Raw genomic sequence first — 16095 nt, forward strand, 5'->3', positions numbered from 1 at the left:
TTTTTTTTATGCTGAGAGGCTCATTATATTTCCTGTGCATGTGCAAGCATGACAGTCAATTTACAATGCTTAAATGGAGGCTTAATGTATACAGTATAAAATGATGGCATGACATAATTCTTAAAATGGATGACTGTAATTCTGGGGATCTATATTAACGTTTCTTGGAGTGTGTGTAATATCTGCGATAGCCCCTGGTCTTTGACCTCTGACTACTAGGCCTCTGTTGCTAGGTGACTAGAGCATTTCTGATGGAGGTTTGGGTTGTGGGGTGACAGTGTAAAGGGGGGGGTCAGGGGGCAGTGGTCACTCTAAACCTCTCTAGGGACGCTCACACACACACACACACACGCCAAACTCGGAGAGAGCTTTGAGCTGTAACACAAGCTTGCATCAGTTCCAGAAATATGATAGGGCTTCTGTTATATCAGAGATTTCTGGAACATGGCACTTAGGCTTTTTCAATTAGTCATTAATAATTCCAAGCATGTAAAGAAGCCTCATTTGATGGGTAAAGCTTAATGATACTGTATATGTAGAAATAAGAAAACTTGTCTTGTACCTTGTACTTAAAGGGATAGTTCACCCAAAAAAGGAAAATTCTGTCATCATTTAAATGGCTTCGAAATATATTTTCTCACCTTCATATCTTCTTTTGTGTTCCACTGAAGAAAGTCATACAGCGACATGAGGGTGAGCAAATGAAGACAGAATTTTCCTTTTCAGAATTTTTCAGATATCACATTAAAAGAATATTCTGGGTTATTATATATTTTGACCTGTCCCTCCCTTTCTTTAAAAAAAGAAAGAAGAAAAACACTTACAATGGAAGTAAATGGGACCAATCTATAAACATTAAAAACAACTCACTGTTTCAAATGTTTAGCCACAATATGTAAATTATATGCGTTACTAAACTTGAGTTTAAAGTTATATTCAATTTTACAAATTTTTTGCCATGACAGAATGCCTAATGAATCCCTAAAATGACGGTAAAAATAACAAGAACAACTTTACAGCTCAAATAATGCATACATTTTACCAGAATAATTCATTTAAGTGCTTTTATAAGATTATAAGCGTCACCTTTCTGCTTTTAAATCCTCCAAATTTGCCCTATCCAGTTATATTCCAGTTATCTAAGTGTTTTACCATAACCTTGAGCTTTGCTTCTTTTAAATAATAAATTAATTAATAAAACAAGAGACAAATGTATTTGTGTGTGTGTGTGTGTGTGTGTGTGTCAAAGTCAACCAAATGCAAACATAAGAGAACTTTGAAGCACTCTGCTGTTGCTGTTGTTATTTTGTGCTTCATTTGGAATGATTGTGCAATGTAAAAGTAGGCAGAATCACGCTAAAGTGTAAGTTCAGTGTTGTGAGTCAGAAGTTTTTAGCATTGCTTTAGATTGTGTGTGCTTAACTTGCATTGAACAGAATATTCCTTTTTAAAAAGCTTTGCCTTTTATCCTGTATCAAAAGAAAAAAAAATGCATGCTACATATTAGAATGCAAGAAAAACACTTTATCTTTAGAGGAATGCACAATCTAGGTTCTCTGATCTGGCAGCACAACATGCAAACAGTCAAAGTCAACCAAATGCAAACATAAAAGAGAACTTTGGTGTGTACACACTGCAAAGAAACTACCATGAAGGAAAAGCAAGACCGCAGGTCTGCAGAATGTCAGCTTTAAAGGCCATTCGGTGTTTGCATGTGTGTTTAATGTTTTCCCCCCCAAACACGTTCTTCTGTGAGGGAATTCTCTTTATCCTCTGCCATTTTTCTCTTTCCGCCCTGCTGGATTTGGCCATTTGTAGAAGAAGACCTTACCCTGGGGTGAGGAACACACATACTCACTAAGAGATATTTTTACTCTTGGAGTTGATGTTAGGATTCAAGTGTATCACTTTGTGCTTTGATATAAGGGAAAAAATCATTCCTTTGTGTTTGCGGATCCCTCACATTTAATAAAGCAAATTCTTGAATTCCCTCTGAAATACCCATTTCAATTCCCTTTGCTCTTCAGATTCCTTAAAGATACCAGTATCAGACAAATCACTGGAAGATGACTGAACTAAAACTAAAGAAAGTATTCTCTCATTGTAATTATATTTATTTCTGTTTATTGTAGCCTCTGTGCTTGTGTAGTGTGTGTATGTGTATGTGTGTGTGTACGTCAAAGAGAGAGGGGAGGGAGGCTGAGATGGTATCAATCGCCAGGCCATTGAACGTATTGATTAGTTACCTTTCTTATTAACATGCTGATTAAAAAGAGCAGGAACAGAAACCGCATCTAGCCACACGCACACTGAGACAGAGAAGACACCACATCGCTGGGCAGGAAAGCAAAATGGATACAGGACAAATTGTGTGGAAATAGATGGACACTGAGTGGGACTTGCAAAATGGGGGATTTCTGGGGTCTGGAGAACGTTGTCTTGTGATAAAATTGGAGATGTGATGGAGAAGATGGATGCTGGCATCTGCAGAGAGGAACGGAGAAACAGAAAGAGGGGAAGAGGGAAAAAAAAATGGAAGACAGAGGGGCAGGGAAAAGGATGCTAACCGATTGCAAGGCAATTTCAGTCCCTCCACCCACCCACCGAGCATCTATTAGACTGGATATACCCTTGTGCAGAACACATCTTATAAACACACAAACAATGCTGTGAGACCCTCACTCACAATCTGAGAATGTGTGGCTGTTCTGCATGGACAAAAAGCAGATCATTGTGTTTGCATAGATGTGTATTTATATTGTGCAATGCATGTGGGTGTTTGTTTAAAGTACTCTGCTGTTGCTGTTGTTATTTTGTGCTTCAATTGGAATGAAAGTGCAATGGAAATGTAGCAGAATCATGTCAAAGTGTTTGTATGTTCAGTGTTGTGAGGCAGAGGCAGGGATTTTTTAAAGCATTGCTTTAGATTGGAAATGGCTGCTCCTTTAGCCTATTTAATGTTGCTACCTTTGATTTGGAGAAGGCCTTGCATCTTAAATTATTTTAATAACTAAAATCTAACGCTATTTTTATTATTATATTTATATAAAATAAAACTACATTTAAATGTTGTTAGATTATTTAAAAATGACTCAAATGTTTTTTATTCCACTCTGATTAATCTGGATTGCATCATCGTGTTGCGTCAAAATCTAAACTAAGGACTAAAATGCTATAGGCTACTTTGTTTAATGCGTATAATTTTAATAGGTTCACTTGAATTTAAGCGCTTTGCAGTATGTAAAAAATATATATATATTTTAACAATTTATATTAAACGTGCTGTATTATATGCAATGCCAGTTGTTATACTCCGATTGCTAATAATTCACAATGGTAATAATAAATTGCCATCCTGCATGTTGGCAGCACGCCCACGTTTACCAATCGATAAACAGAACCAAATACACGGGCGCGCGCCCATTTGAATGCGGCTGAACACTTGCTGTGGCTCAGAGGTTAAATCGTAAAATCATAGAAAAGATTATCCTTTAACACTGTGGCTGAGTTTGTGAATGTGACTAGTGAAACGTTACTGAAAGCTGAATATGAGCATGACCTTAATAATAATTCAGCAGACTCCCCTAATACAGTCTTGTCATTTGTGAGAATTATAAATCTCTCAGGGTTTGTCTGAAAACGGTTCTCTTTATACTGAACATTTATAATAAATACCTTTACATAAATAAAATAGGCTAACTACATGTATGTAGGCCTAGGTTGGCCTATAATATATTTTATTCTTTATATAGCCTAATTGTGAATTCTAGTGAAGAATTTAATTTCATTATTGACTTGCGGGACAAAAGCATATGTATGGCATATGAACATAATCAGATTATTTTTCTAAACAAAATAATGCATCCAGTGGACATAAACACCGGTATTGTATGAATATGCTCTTAGATGTAAGATCATTTTTAATGTAAGATGTACTGTACATAGGCCTAGATTTTTTTTTTTTTTTTACAGTTAAAAATAAAGATTTACACGTCAACGTAAGTTTAAACTTTAAAACGCAAATTCAAGCAAAGAAAGTTAAGTGCAGCCTATACGCGGTAGGCTATAGCTATAGGTTCTTGGACACCAAGAATAATTAATAAATTCCTGTACTTTTTTTTCTGATGCAGTTTGCTAATCTTATCTTCCAGAAAATAAAATAAAATACAAAATAAATAAATATATAATTTAGAATATTTATAGATATATAATTTCACATTTTTTTAAAATGGTTTTTAAATAATCCCCGCGGTTAGAAGTTTGTAATTGCAAAGTTACAGTGTATCATTACAGTCAGGCGCACAAAGTTTTATTTTTCCAATGATTTTCTTTTTCTGTTTCATAAGGCCTGCTCTCCGTGAGGTTGAGAATGTTAATTGAGTTATTGACTTTTTTTATCGATCGAGTTCTTTTTATTATTCACCATGCGTCCTATTATTTTTGGACGAAATTAATTTTTTTACCCCCTTGCATCTGAACGCACGTTTTAGGTTGTATGATCGTTTTATTTCATTTATTCTTGTACTATTGGCCTGTGCTTCCGAAGCCAAAATATGAATATTGATATAAAACATGAACACTAAAACAGGAGATAAAAACATATGATAACAAATATTGCTGAAATGTAAATAATGTTGCTCACAGATAAGTGACTAAACACTTCTCAATGAAATTGGTTATAATAAGCGACATAATTGTAGGTTAACAGTAGTAAAATATTTGTTTTATTTTTTTAAGCTTGTTGTTCATGAATTGTTTTTCACGACGCATTCATCACAGTGCATTAGAAGATTTGTGTTAGTTGTTTTTTATTTGTTAGATTGCTTATGGGTTTTAAAAAGGGCTTTGATTAACTGTAATATTTTTTCAGGCTTTATATTATAGTGCCTTATAGCGCTGCAATCCGAGGACAATCAGAAAAACTTGGATGGAGATGAAAAGCTAGATTTAGCTAATTATACTCCTGTAAAGAATGTTTTTTTTTTTTTTTACATGGATGGTAAATATATTTTTTTCATGATATCTGCAATCAGGCTATAAACACTGATCTCTAATTGTCTATTAAATATTTATATAAATATTTCTCAACATATATTGTATGTCTTTTCACAAAATAAATGAACAAAAAAAAAACTAATATTCTGACACAAAGGTTTCAAGAACGACACAAACAAGACAGTTTGCAAATGTGATCAATAGCATTTATCTCCATGAGATTTATCAGGAGGCCGAAAATCCCAAGCATGCAAACGGATCTGCCTGAAGGCAACCTCGTAATGCAGATTACATTTTGTGTGTTGCATTGAATTGTAAAATTATTCCGTAGAAACAATATATAGGCTACGTGTGTGCGTGTTTATTTTTTCTGCAACATTTGTGGTTCTGTCGCATGTTCATTATTTAATCTATTCAGTTTTACGCATTTAGGCCACTACATCAAATAATATATAAAATAAAATTTGACTGACGTTATAGGCCTACTGAGTGATATGAGCTAATTAACACCATCTCTACGCCGTCTGAAAGACGAGATAGTGGGCCTAACATTATGATGTGAAGGGGTTAAAATCTGCAACAACTTTCCAAGAACACACACTGTTAGTATCTGTCTGCTTAGCTCTGTACGTTTAGCCTCATGTACGTGTTAACCTGCAGGCCTCTTGATACACCACTCGGGAGGAGGACGTGGCTCGACCAAAGGCTCAAAGAACTCAATAGACAGGTATAAATAATTTACTAACTCGCTGGCCGCTGTTTTGATTTCCACGGTTTGTTTTGAACAATGTTTGATCATTGATACGCGTCCCAGACAGAGAAAGGGAAAGAATAGGTGAATAATAATCTGCAATGCCTTACATGTTGCTCTCAGATAGGATCTTTCTAATTCATGCAAAATCTCAAGAGTAGCCTAGGCTACATGACATTATATTAAAATAATATTCATAATAAACCTTCTTGATGCCCCGGGGTAAAAAAAAATTATAGAGAAATGTCACTGTAAGACAATGATGAGGATACTGATGATCATTGACTATTGTTTAGCCTATCTATATTATTATTATTTTTAATATTATTTATATCGCGAGCGTACAGTAGCCTAGGCTACTGACACAATTGGATTTTCCAATTTAACCCTAACGCTATGCTGCTTTTTCTAAATGCCCTAAAATGCATAAGAACATTATTAAAAGGTTTAAGGGAAATTTGTATGTTACTATTATCAAAATTACAAATTATGAAGGGTGTAAAGGGTTATCAGTGCACTCTGGGTCAGGTTGTTTTCATTCGAGTGTTCTATCTTCAATCAAGCTCTCCAGCCGCAGTGAGTGAACTTTCACCTCGACCCTCAAACAGACCTTTTTTTGCGGTGAGAGCTGACCATTTTACCTCCAGCCACACACTCTCCGCACGCACGCACACACACACACGCCCCTCCCTCCCTCCCTCAGCCCTGCTCGGCGCGGATCGATAGTGCAGCATCTGCTGCGGGAAGACAGCGGTCCCAAATCGCACTGGAAATTTTTTCAAGCGCTAGAATTGCTCATCTCTAAAAATTAAACTGACAGACAGATATGATTAATATTCCAAGTTTCAAACACCTACTTGCATCAACTCCCATCTCTCTCTCTCTCTCTGCCTGATACACACAAACTCACAGCGTATTAAATACCTTTTTTTAAATGGAAATATGACAGAAGTGTAATTTTGTTGTGTATTAGGTCGCGTGTTTTAGGAAAGGTCGCGTGTACTCTCAGAAAGAGGGTCATAGGTGCGCATTGGATCAAGTGCATTGATCTTGTTTAGCACTTCTGTGATTGAGGAGAAAACTATTATTTTAATTGTCCACTACACTGTAAGCTGACAGCTGATAAGAACCGCTCTCAGGCCATGCGCTTTGTTGCTTCAGTTAATTGCCTTCTGCTTGGGAAAATAAAAACGTAGTTAATAGTAGCCTACATAAACGTTTTGGCCTTTTAATTGGATTAAACTGTGTTCGATGCAGCATATTTTCCTGTTTATTTAAAATTATAAATACATAAAAAATTCTAAATGTATTAGGCTATCAACAAAAAAAATAAACCTGATAAATCCTTGAAGGTAAACAGTTAACGTTAACAGTAGCCTACGAAATACAAAATATTATAGTAGGCTAATGTCAAATTTAATATTTATAGCAACTAGCAAATTCAAAATCGCGTTGATTTTAGGGGTAACCATAGCAACAGTAGAAAATTGACCTAACACTAGAAAACATAGAAAGCCTATCCATCAGTTTATTAGCCTAAATACATTACAAATGACAAAAGACTTTGGGTCTTTTGGGTTACTCGAGAAACTCAGCAGATTGCGCCCTAAAATGTTCTTATTGAAATCATTTTTAAGTCAACTAACTCTGAAACTGTACACTGTCACGAGCTAAGACAATGGCTTCTTGAGGTCCGCAGGAGGGAAGGAGTTAACGAGGGTTGTAAATTCACCCCACATCTGTCAGATTTTAAGAGTGTGACGTACAGAGGAGGGGGGCTGGGGGAAGAGAGAGAGGAGAGAAAGAGTTGGGGCCGAGATCGATGAGGATACAGAAGGGCAAAACCACAGAGATAATGACAGCGACTGAGCGCGATGCTTAGACATAGATCGGCGCTTATTTTTGACACGATTGCAGCATAGCGAAGTCCGGACATAGGACGAAATCATACGGCCTTACGCATGCATCATTTGTGTTGCATCCTCGACAGTTGTGGTCCAGCGAGAATCTAGCGGATAACGGCGGTGAAGGACCGGACCGAGCCTTTGCTTCTTCTTCTTCTTCTTCTTTTTTTTTTTCTTTTTTCTTTTTTTTGAACACTGAAATGTGCTGATGACACACAAAAGTCGCTGTTACACAAAACCGATTGTTGTGTGATTGTAAATTCGGAATTTCTGCAGGTGTATAGAATATCCCATCCCATTATCGTCTTTTGGTTGCGTTTTGGAGAGGCTGATTCGCTTCTCTCTATCTAATCGGATAAGCTGCGTTGTGAGGTATGTAACTTAATTCTTTTCCACCTTTTTTAAACGTCGATATGATTGTTGAAGTTAGTTTGGAACTGAAAGAATTTTATTAAATAGATAAGCTATAATTAATAAGTATGCTATTAATAGACAAAAAAGTTATTACTTAATAACGGAATTAATCATCAGGCTGGTTCAAGTAGCTATTTTAATATTTGTAACGAATCAATACAGCTGAATAAATTATCAATAACAAATCAGTGATCATGGTCCTGTCTCTTTTTCAGCATTGGTCGCCAAGGCAAAAGCAAGACTCACATGGATAAATACAGATGCATTTATGGAACACAGAATTTGCTTGCATGACCCAAGATGGTGCCACTGTGATGAAATGTCTCTGAGAGTACACTGAAATCAGATTTTGAGATATAAACAGCATCAGGAACTGTTTTTATATTATATTACAGTAACCACACATTAGGCTGTTAGAAAAACACATCAGCTGGAATTTAAGGAAGAAGTGGAGTGAGGAAGGTAACGACATGGATGGTAATATGGGTGAGATGTCCGTGCACAGCCACGTAGAGCTGGCGCACAGTCAGGACAGCCGAGCCATGCTGCACTCTCGCGATCTCGCGGCTGCTTTCCCTCGTCCCTCTCTGGGAGGCCCAGCCATGGGCCTGGAGTCCGACCACCAGAGCTCAGCGTACGACCACAGTATGGCAACTCTGGGGTATGGTAGGGATGCACCAACCAGCTGTGGTAGCACCTACACCACACTGACACCCCTACAACCCTTTGATGACAAATTCCACCATCATCACCACCACCATCCCTGCCTGCCTGTCAGCAACGTCATCGGCAGCTTCACTCTCATGCGAGAAGATCGAGGTCTAGGAGGAAACTACTACACGTCATATGGAAAAGACTTTGGTTTGGGACAAGGTCTGTCTCCACCTCTGGGCAGTGCGGGCCTGGAGACCGCCATGCATGGCTATGGTAGCCTGGGAAGTCAGAACGGACACAGTAGCCAGATGCTTCCAGGTGGCCATGAGGTCCATATGGGCAGCAATGGGGGGAACATCTGTCGAACAGCGGCAGACTTTGTGAGGGAGATGTCACCACCCTCTTTGGGGGGCGAGCATGGGGTCAGCCACCAGCTAAACAAAATGGATGCCCATCAGCACACTCCCACCTACCACCCCCATTTATACAACCAGAGTTATCAGCACCACCTCTCCAGCCAACAGGCTTCCAAGCTTGGGGAGCTCCCTTCTTCTTCCCCTTCCTCCTCCGGCTCCAGCCTGGGAAGAGAGGGCATGCTGGCTGGCTCACAGAATGGCGGCGGAGGGGAGGAGATCAACACTAAAGACGTGGCTCAGAGAATCATCACTGAACTGAAGAGGTACAGCATCCCACAGGCCATTTTTGCAGAGCGGGTTCTGTGCAGGTCTCAGGGCACTCTGTCAGACCTGCTCAGGAACCCCAAACCTTGGGGGAAACTCAAATCCGGCCGCGAAACCTTCAAGAGGATGTCCCGCTGGCTACAGGAGCCAGAGTTTCAGAGGATGGCCTCCTTACGCCTGGAAGGTAAAAGAGCTTGTTCAGTTGAATTGTAGTTTTAATGTATTGTTGTTGTGAAATTAACAAGTCGATCTGGACGAGTATTGTTTAAGACAATGACAATTGGTACATGTATGATCAACCACAAGCAAAGTAAAATTTTCCATTACAGTTATTCAGTCACAATACATGAAAAGTACTACAGGTACAACAGTATTTTTGACCAACATTTGATCAAATTACAGTTAAAATGAGCATATCAATTTGTTGCAATAAGGCTAAATAAACATTTTTGAGAGACATTACTGAGAGATATCACCTCAAACCCAGTGCATCTTGCCGTGTTACAATGTTTTGACATTGAAGAGGCTGAAACTTTAACTGTTGTCCAAAGCACACAAAGAGATCTAGAGAAAAACAGTAACATGAGAATGGACGATGGTGGGGGGGGGGAGGCGGTGCGTTTGGCGATGCAGGGATGGGGCGGTTTTCAAAATGTCGGCTGGCGTGCTGCAGCAGCCACTGAGGATTGTGGGGTGGGAGACAAACACAGACACGCAGATTCTCCCGAAATCTTTCCGAATCCCAAGCGATCAATCACCTAAGCATGAAATACGCTTCAGAATGAATTATTCTGCTTGCATTACCACTACAGATATTGATTGGTGACCACTGTGTCCTCAGTCGTAGGGGTGTTCCATGCAACGAAATACATGGAATCAATCAATGCCCGGTTGGCCTGAGTGGTACCATGTCCTGCTGTTGTTGTTTTTTTGTGGTAGTCGCTAAACATGCAATTGTGGAAATCTTCGTGAAATGTTCATACAGGATGATGAATGTAAACAGTGTTTTGTTGTTGTTTTTTTGTTTTATTTTCATGCATAATTCAGGCTTGGGTTGATTTTTCCTAAATTTGAATTGATATGGACTCTGAATTTTCTGTTGGCCAATTACTATTTTATGGATTTTTTCTTGAGGCTTTTTTCACAGCTTCTGTGCACAAAAGCATAAGTGGACACCTCTGTATTTCCCTATATAACCCACTTTCCATGAGTGTTGACTTTTCTCACCATGCCCTTTGTTTAATTACTAGCTGGTATTGATTTCCTTGGGAAAGCAACGCAGAAGGCTCCTGCACACACCTCCTGTGAATAAGACGGCATGAGCAAACATTAGAATGCATGCGGCTACACGCCTCCTCTCTCAGAGGCAGCAGGAGTTCAACTTACCGACACATTTAATGATGATTCAGCTTAATGCAGTGTTTTTAACCAGTATTTACACAACAAATACCCATCCTTTTAAAATCCATCAGCACTTTTCAGATACTTGTTATTGGGAGGCTAAAATTATGACTCTTTTATTCTTTTCTTTTTTACAAGCTTCCATGCATATTGCAAACAGGGCCTGCGATCACACTGCATTTGTTGTACAATAAATTCAATATTTCATAAGCAAGATTTATTGACCTAAAATGAATATCCTGGTTTTTCTAGATATCACAAATCTATTTTCTCTTTCTCTCACTCAGTTTTTCCTCAGGTCTTTTGTGTGGATGTGTTCTGTTTGTTGTGCCAGTGTGTTTTCGCAAACTGGCTGAGCTTTGATTGGGAGAGAGATGAACAGAGAGAAATTCAGTCGCAGGGCAGGGTAGAGATCATTACTCTAAAGCTCGGTGTTCGGACAGCATTGGGATTTCAAACACAAGCACTGAAGCCTAAAGCTCTTGTCTTAAGGAATCACAGAGATATAATCGGCTTAAATAGCCGAGGATCTTTCACTGATGCTGTTACTTTTACATTTTTAGCGTTTTTTACATTTTATTTTTATATAAAATTACTTAGTTACGTTTAGATCTCTGCCGCCCTGCTGAGATTGACAACAAATGTTGTTTGGCACGCAGAAGCTCCCCTTTCATCCAGCACTAAAGGGGTTAAAGCTCCTCTATAGGTCGGGGAGTCTGAGCAGCACAGATTTAATCAATAATTTCTATCAGCCTGTGGCTGAAAAAAAATCAGCAGGGGGTGGAGTAGGCAGGGAGTACGGCTTCGGGGGGAGAGGGGGGTGATAGGCAATTGGGGGGGTGGGGGTGGTTTATGAAAAAGGCTTTCGATCACGTTTCAGCTACATGAGACAAGTGGTATACATCATGATTAGGGCCTGCTCCCACGATCATAAGAACTCTATGGGGGAGGTTTATGTCTCAGAGTGTGGTGGATTTATAGCATGGTAATTCCTGCCTTTTACACATGATTACAACATCAGGAAGCATTTAGTTAATGGTCGCCGTTGTACTGCCGAAAGCAGGTTGGGCCGATCGAGAGGATCGGGAGTTGCTTGAATAGGAGACAGGGGTAAAATGCTGAATTGAAACATTCAAATGTGCATTTTGAGGACAACAGACTTTCTTCTGGTTTGTTCGCCATCTATTTGATATAGATGGTTATTGTTCAGCACGTTTACAGTCTTTCTTCATATCGCTTAATCTCCCTTATCCTGAATTTCCACTCAGGAATCAATAAAGTACATTTATCTATCTATCAAGTTGGCAGTTGTCTGATAGAGACTCTCTCTGGTTTTCAGGCAATAGTCTGGTCAACACCCAGTGCGGTATTTAATTAAGCCGTGTATTATATAACAATAATAGCTGTATATGATAATTATATAACATAAAAATGCAGAGTATTGACAACATTAGCTCTAACTGATCTTTTGCATCTTTTGAGTGTGCAGGACTATTCAATTTCATTTTACATGCAATGTTTTCTACTAACGATTTTGAGACCTTTTTTAGCCTTTGGCTGTAATTTCCTGATTTTGTTTGCAGATTTTAAAACTCAATTTGGTTGCAATGTTTAACTTTTTTAAAATGTTGAGATCTTTAACATGTGAGATTTTTTTTTCATCTTTTGACTATATTTTCACTTGCTGAAACTGCAGCCATTTCTTGCTCATCTTTTTTTTTCCAGTTTGAAATTATTTAAATTATTGTTAAAGACAAAAGCCACTTGTTAAAAAATCTACACTGAAAGAGGCGCTCTTTATTTTCTCTGCAATTATGAAAGTGTAGAGATTAGATAACAAAGATAAATACCTAATAATGATGAAAAGATTTCCAGGTCTTTTTTTGTAGACTAATGTTTTTCTCTCTGTCTCTTTTTTTTTTCCAGCTTGTAAGCGTAAGGAGCAGGAGCAGTCCAAGCTAGAGCGCAACCAGGGGCCCAAACGCACCCGGCTAGTCTTCACAGACCTGCAGCGTCGCACTCTCTTGGCCATTTTTAGAGAGAACCACCGACCGACCAAAGACCTGCAGATCACCATCTCTCAGCAGCTGGGCCTTGAGCTTTCCACCGTAAGCAACTTCTTCATGAACGCTCGCCGCAGAAACGTCAACCGCTGGACCGAAGAGGGCCGCCCATCCTCCACCGGCTCGTCGGGGTCCAGCACTGCATCTCCAGCTGTGACCTGCTCCACGGCATGATGGGAAAACGAGCCGTTTTCCGCTCTGCACAGCACAGGTTTACCTGTAGCTCCTAGAGTTTTTAATCAAGGGTGTTTTTGAATACAAATCAACAGCATATGAAACCAAAGATGAAGTCTTTAAGAGGGTGATGTCCGCAATGTCTAGATGAGACAGGCATTGATTGTAGTTTTAGCGTTGGTTATTTTAGCTTTAATCGTGAAGGACGAGCCCAACACTTTAGGGCTTATGAAATCATTCACAAATCAACATATTGAGGGTTATGAATAGATATTGAAACGGTTTATTTTGTAATTTGTTACAATGTCTAAAATCAGTGCAAGGTCCAAACGTTTCTGGTTTTTCTTTGTTGATCGTGACGGAAAGTGGCAGAATGATATTTTTAGGATGATTTTGCAACAAATGGACAATTAATGACCAAAGAAACCAAGAAGGATGCAAGCGAGATTCATTTAAAGGGAAAAACTACTGGACAAAGAAGCTGAAACCAAAATATGAACATTTTTCGAGAGCTTGTTTTCTTTTTATACTCCTTCGTTACAAAATGCACAGGATGGTGTCGCATCCAGACAACATTAGGAAGAACTCAAAACAAGGTGGTGGGGAAAGTGCAGCCGTGACACTTTTTGCAACAGACTTTCAACTTGTTGGTGAGTTTCTGCTGACAGAATGGCTGCAAAAAGAATCCAGAACGCTCTCTTCTCTTGCAAAATCTGATTTCAAAAAATGATTTCTTAGATATGGAGATGGAGAAATCTGGTTTTTGTTTGTATTTTGTACAAATTTCAAGCACACAATCTGGCCGATGGCTGTTCGTACCGGAAAAAGCTCAAAATCTCAATGATCCTGATGAAAAATACTTACAAAAAGCTTGAATTGAATATGAAATGAGAACCACTTTGTGTATTTATAATTATTTATGTATTTATTTCTAATCTTCTAGCTATTTATTTTATTTATTTGCTAATTACCGTCAGTATTTATTTGTTGTTTGTACGTGAAAAACGACCCTGTCTCTGATAGGAGTCCCAATACCAAAGATGAATATTTGTCCTCCCTGAATGTCCAACGTTTCTCGTCTCCTGACCGCCGTGTTAGTATCTCGATAGACAGACTAGCGTACCCATCCATGTTCATCATTCACATGCTGCATGTTTAGACCCTTTAGGCCACAGCCTGACTGAACAGATTGAGACTCAGCGTGATCGTACAGCGGCACACAAGTGGCTATGAAGTCGAGATGCTTCTATATTTAGGCTGTGTTGAACTGTGATCTCCTCACTGCAGTCCACATTTACTGTACGACGATCATACATGCTGCGCTGAAGTCTCTCGGGGTGGGCAGTCGAGGGAGAGATCGTCCCCTTTTCAATGCTCTTTCTCGTTCCCCTGTGTTTAACCTTTGCAGGGCATGTAGTGAGGCCCCTTCGCAGCACGCACTTGAAAGAGGGCCCATGAAAGAGGCCATCGACTTTTGCCGACTTCAAAGAGGCCCTTTTTATCTGTGTTCTCTCGGTGGCTGGGGCCGGCGCTCGGCCAGGCCCATGGGCTTAGGGCGTTCACCAGGAGGGCAGATCAGAGGAAGGGGAGGGGTGGTGAATGGGAGTTTGGGGATGGAAATTAAAGTTTAATGAGCGACAATTGTAAGCGTGCTGCGCGCAGGGCAAAGGGTGTCAGCTTGTGCGTCTCAACTCTCCAGGTCACCCTGTTGCAGCGCTAGTAGTTAACTGGGTGGGCCTCTCTTTTCGTAGACATGTAAGGATTTAGGTTATTATAATTTGCAAAATTACAGCGGTAGATGTTTAGAGATCACTCGATGACCTGTAGTGTCCCGAAGATCACGTTTAGCAGATGGTGGTTGACGTACGTTAGTGTTTGGCGCCTCCTGGTGGACACATTGTTCACACAGATTTATTGTCAATGAAGAGGGGCACACATAAATAGCGGCATATTCTCGTAGTTTTTAACCTCTTCAGATATATTTGGAAGAGTTACTACAGCTTGTAAATCTGAAGTGATAGTTCCATTCTGCTATCCCACCGAGGGGAACCAGTTTGGCCCTTTTTGTTCTACCCGACAGCTCTAATTTCATCTACCTCAACTGTGTGTGATGATGTGTCGTGTAGCTGAGATGTAACTGTACCAAAGATCCCATCCATTCAGGGAGCGTCTACTCTGTGCGTTACTAAGTTTTTATAGCCAAATGTGCTGGAATCAATCCGTGAACACAACTAAATCACAGCCCTACCTGCAGGCAGAGAGAACCTTGTTTGTGTGTTGAGCGTGTGTGTGTGTGTGTGTGTGAGAGAGAGAGAGAGAGAGAGAGAGTGAGTGAGTGAGAGAGAGAGAGAGAGAGAGTGAGTGAGTGGGTGAGAGAGAGAGAGAGAGAGAGAGAGAGAGAGAGAGCGAGCGAGCGAGCGATTGAAGAACATTTATCAATTTAGACCAAATGGGAATGACAATCGGAGCAAGAAAGGGGATCTTGCTGATCTTATGATTGCTTATCCCTCCAAAAAGAAAAAAAAAATAACCAAAGTGTTACCGTGTAAAAGTGAGAGACCAAAATAAATGTTAAATATGTTTGTCTCTACAAATATGATGCAATTATGTTCTAGCTGTATCATATGAATCACCCAAAAATATATATAATTTTAGCAAATCTGATTGGATCACAACATAAGCTGACAGAATTCACTCTCAACGCTTGTTTTGTTTTTGTTTTTTTGCATCTGGGGATCCACTTATTGACGGTTCAGATAAGCAGACTGAAAAGGTAGCAAGTGTTTTCTTTTTTCATTTACCTATCACTCATCTGAAATCTCTTTCTGCTGGTGTGAACATCTGTGTCATTTTATGTCATTCTCTCCCTTGTGTTACCTTATGAATGTGGCTAATCAACCAAAGGTGTAAAAATCACAGCAATCTAAATGTCAATCATAACTGGACATAGTGTGCTGATCTTGAAAAATCCTTTAATACCTCATGTGAAACTGTTCGTTGTGATGTTGCACTGAATAAAACCAAGTCATTTGTAAACATACTGAATAGAGTGAAAGCAT

At 39.3% G+C, this 16095-nt stretch overlaps 1 protein-coding gene across 1 annotated transcript; it reads left to right on the plus strand.

Annotated features, from left to right (window-relative positions):
• Window positions 1-8534: 8534 nt before the first annotated feature.
• Window positions 8535-16076, plus strand: onecutl (one cut domain, family member, like; the record flags this gene model as incomplete). The annotated part of the gene is made up of 2 exons (XM_084090084.1): window positions 8535-9582; window positions 12726-16076. The coding sequence occupies 2 exons, from the start codon at window positions 8535-8537 to the stop codon at window positions 13034-13036; spliced, it is 1359 nt and encodes a 452-aa protein (XP_083946210.1). The 3' UTR covers window positions 13037-16076.
• Between the last annotated feature and the right edge of the window lie 19 nt (window positions 16077-16095).

Source organism: Abramis brama (assembly GCF_963993115.1).
Source record: "Abramis brama genome assembly, chromosome: 17".
NCBI lineage: Eukaryota > Metazoa > Chordata > Actinopteri > Cypriniformes > Leuciscidae > Abramis > Abramis brama.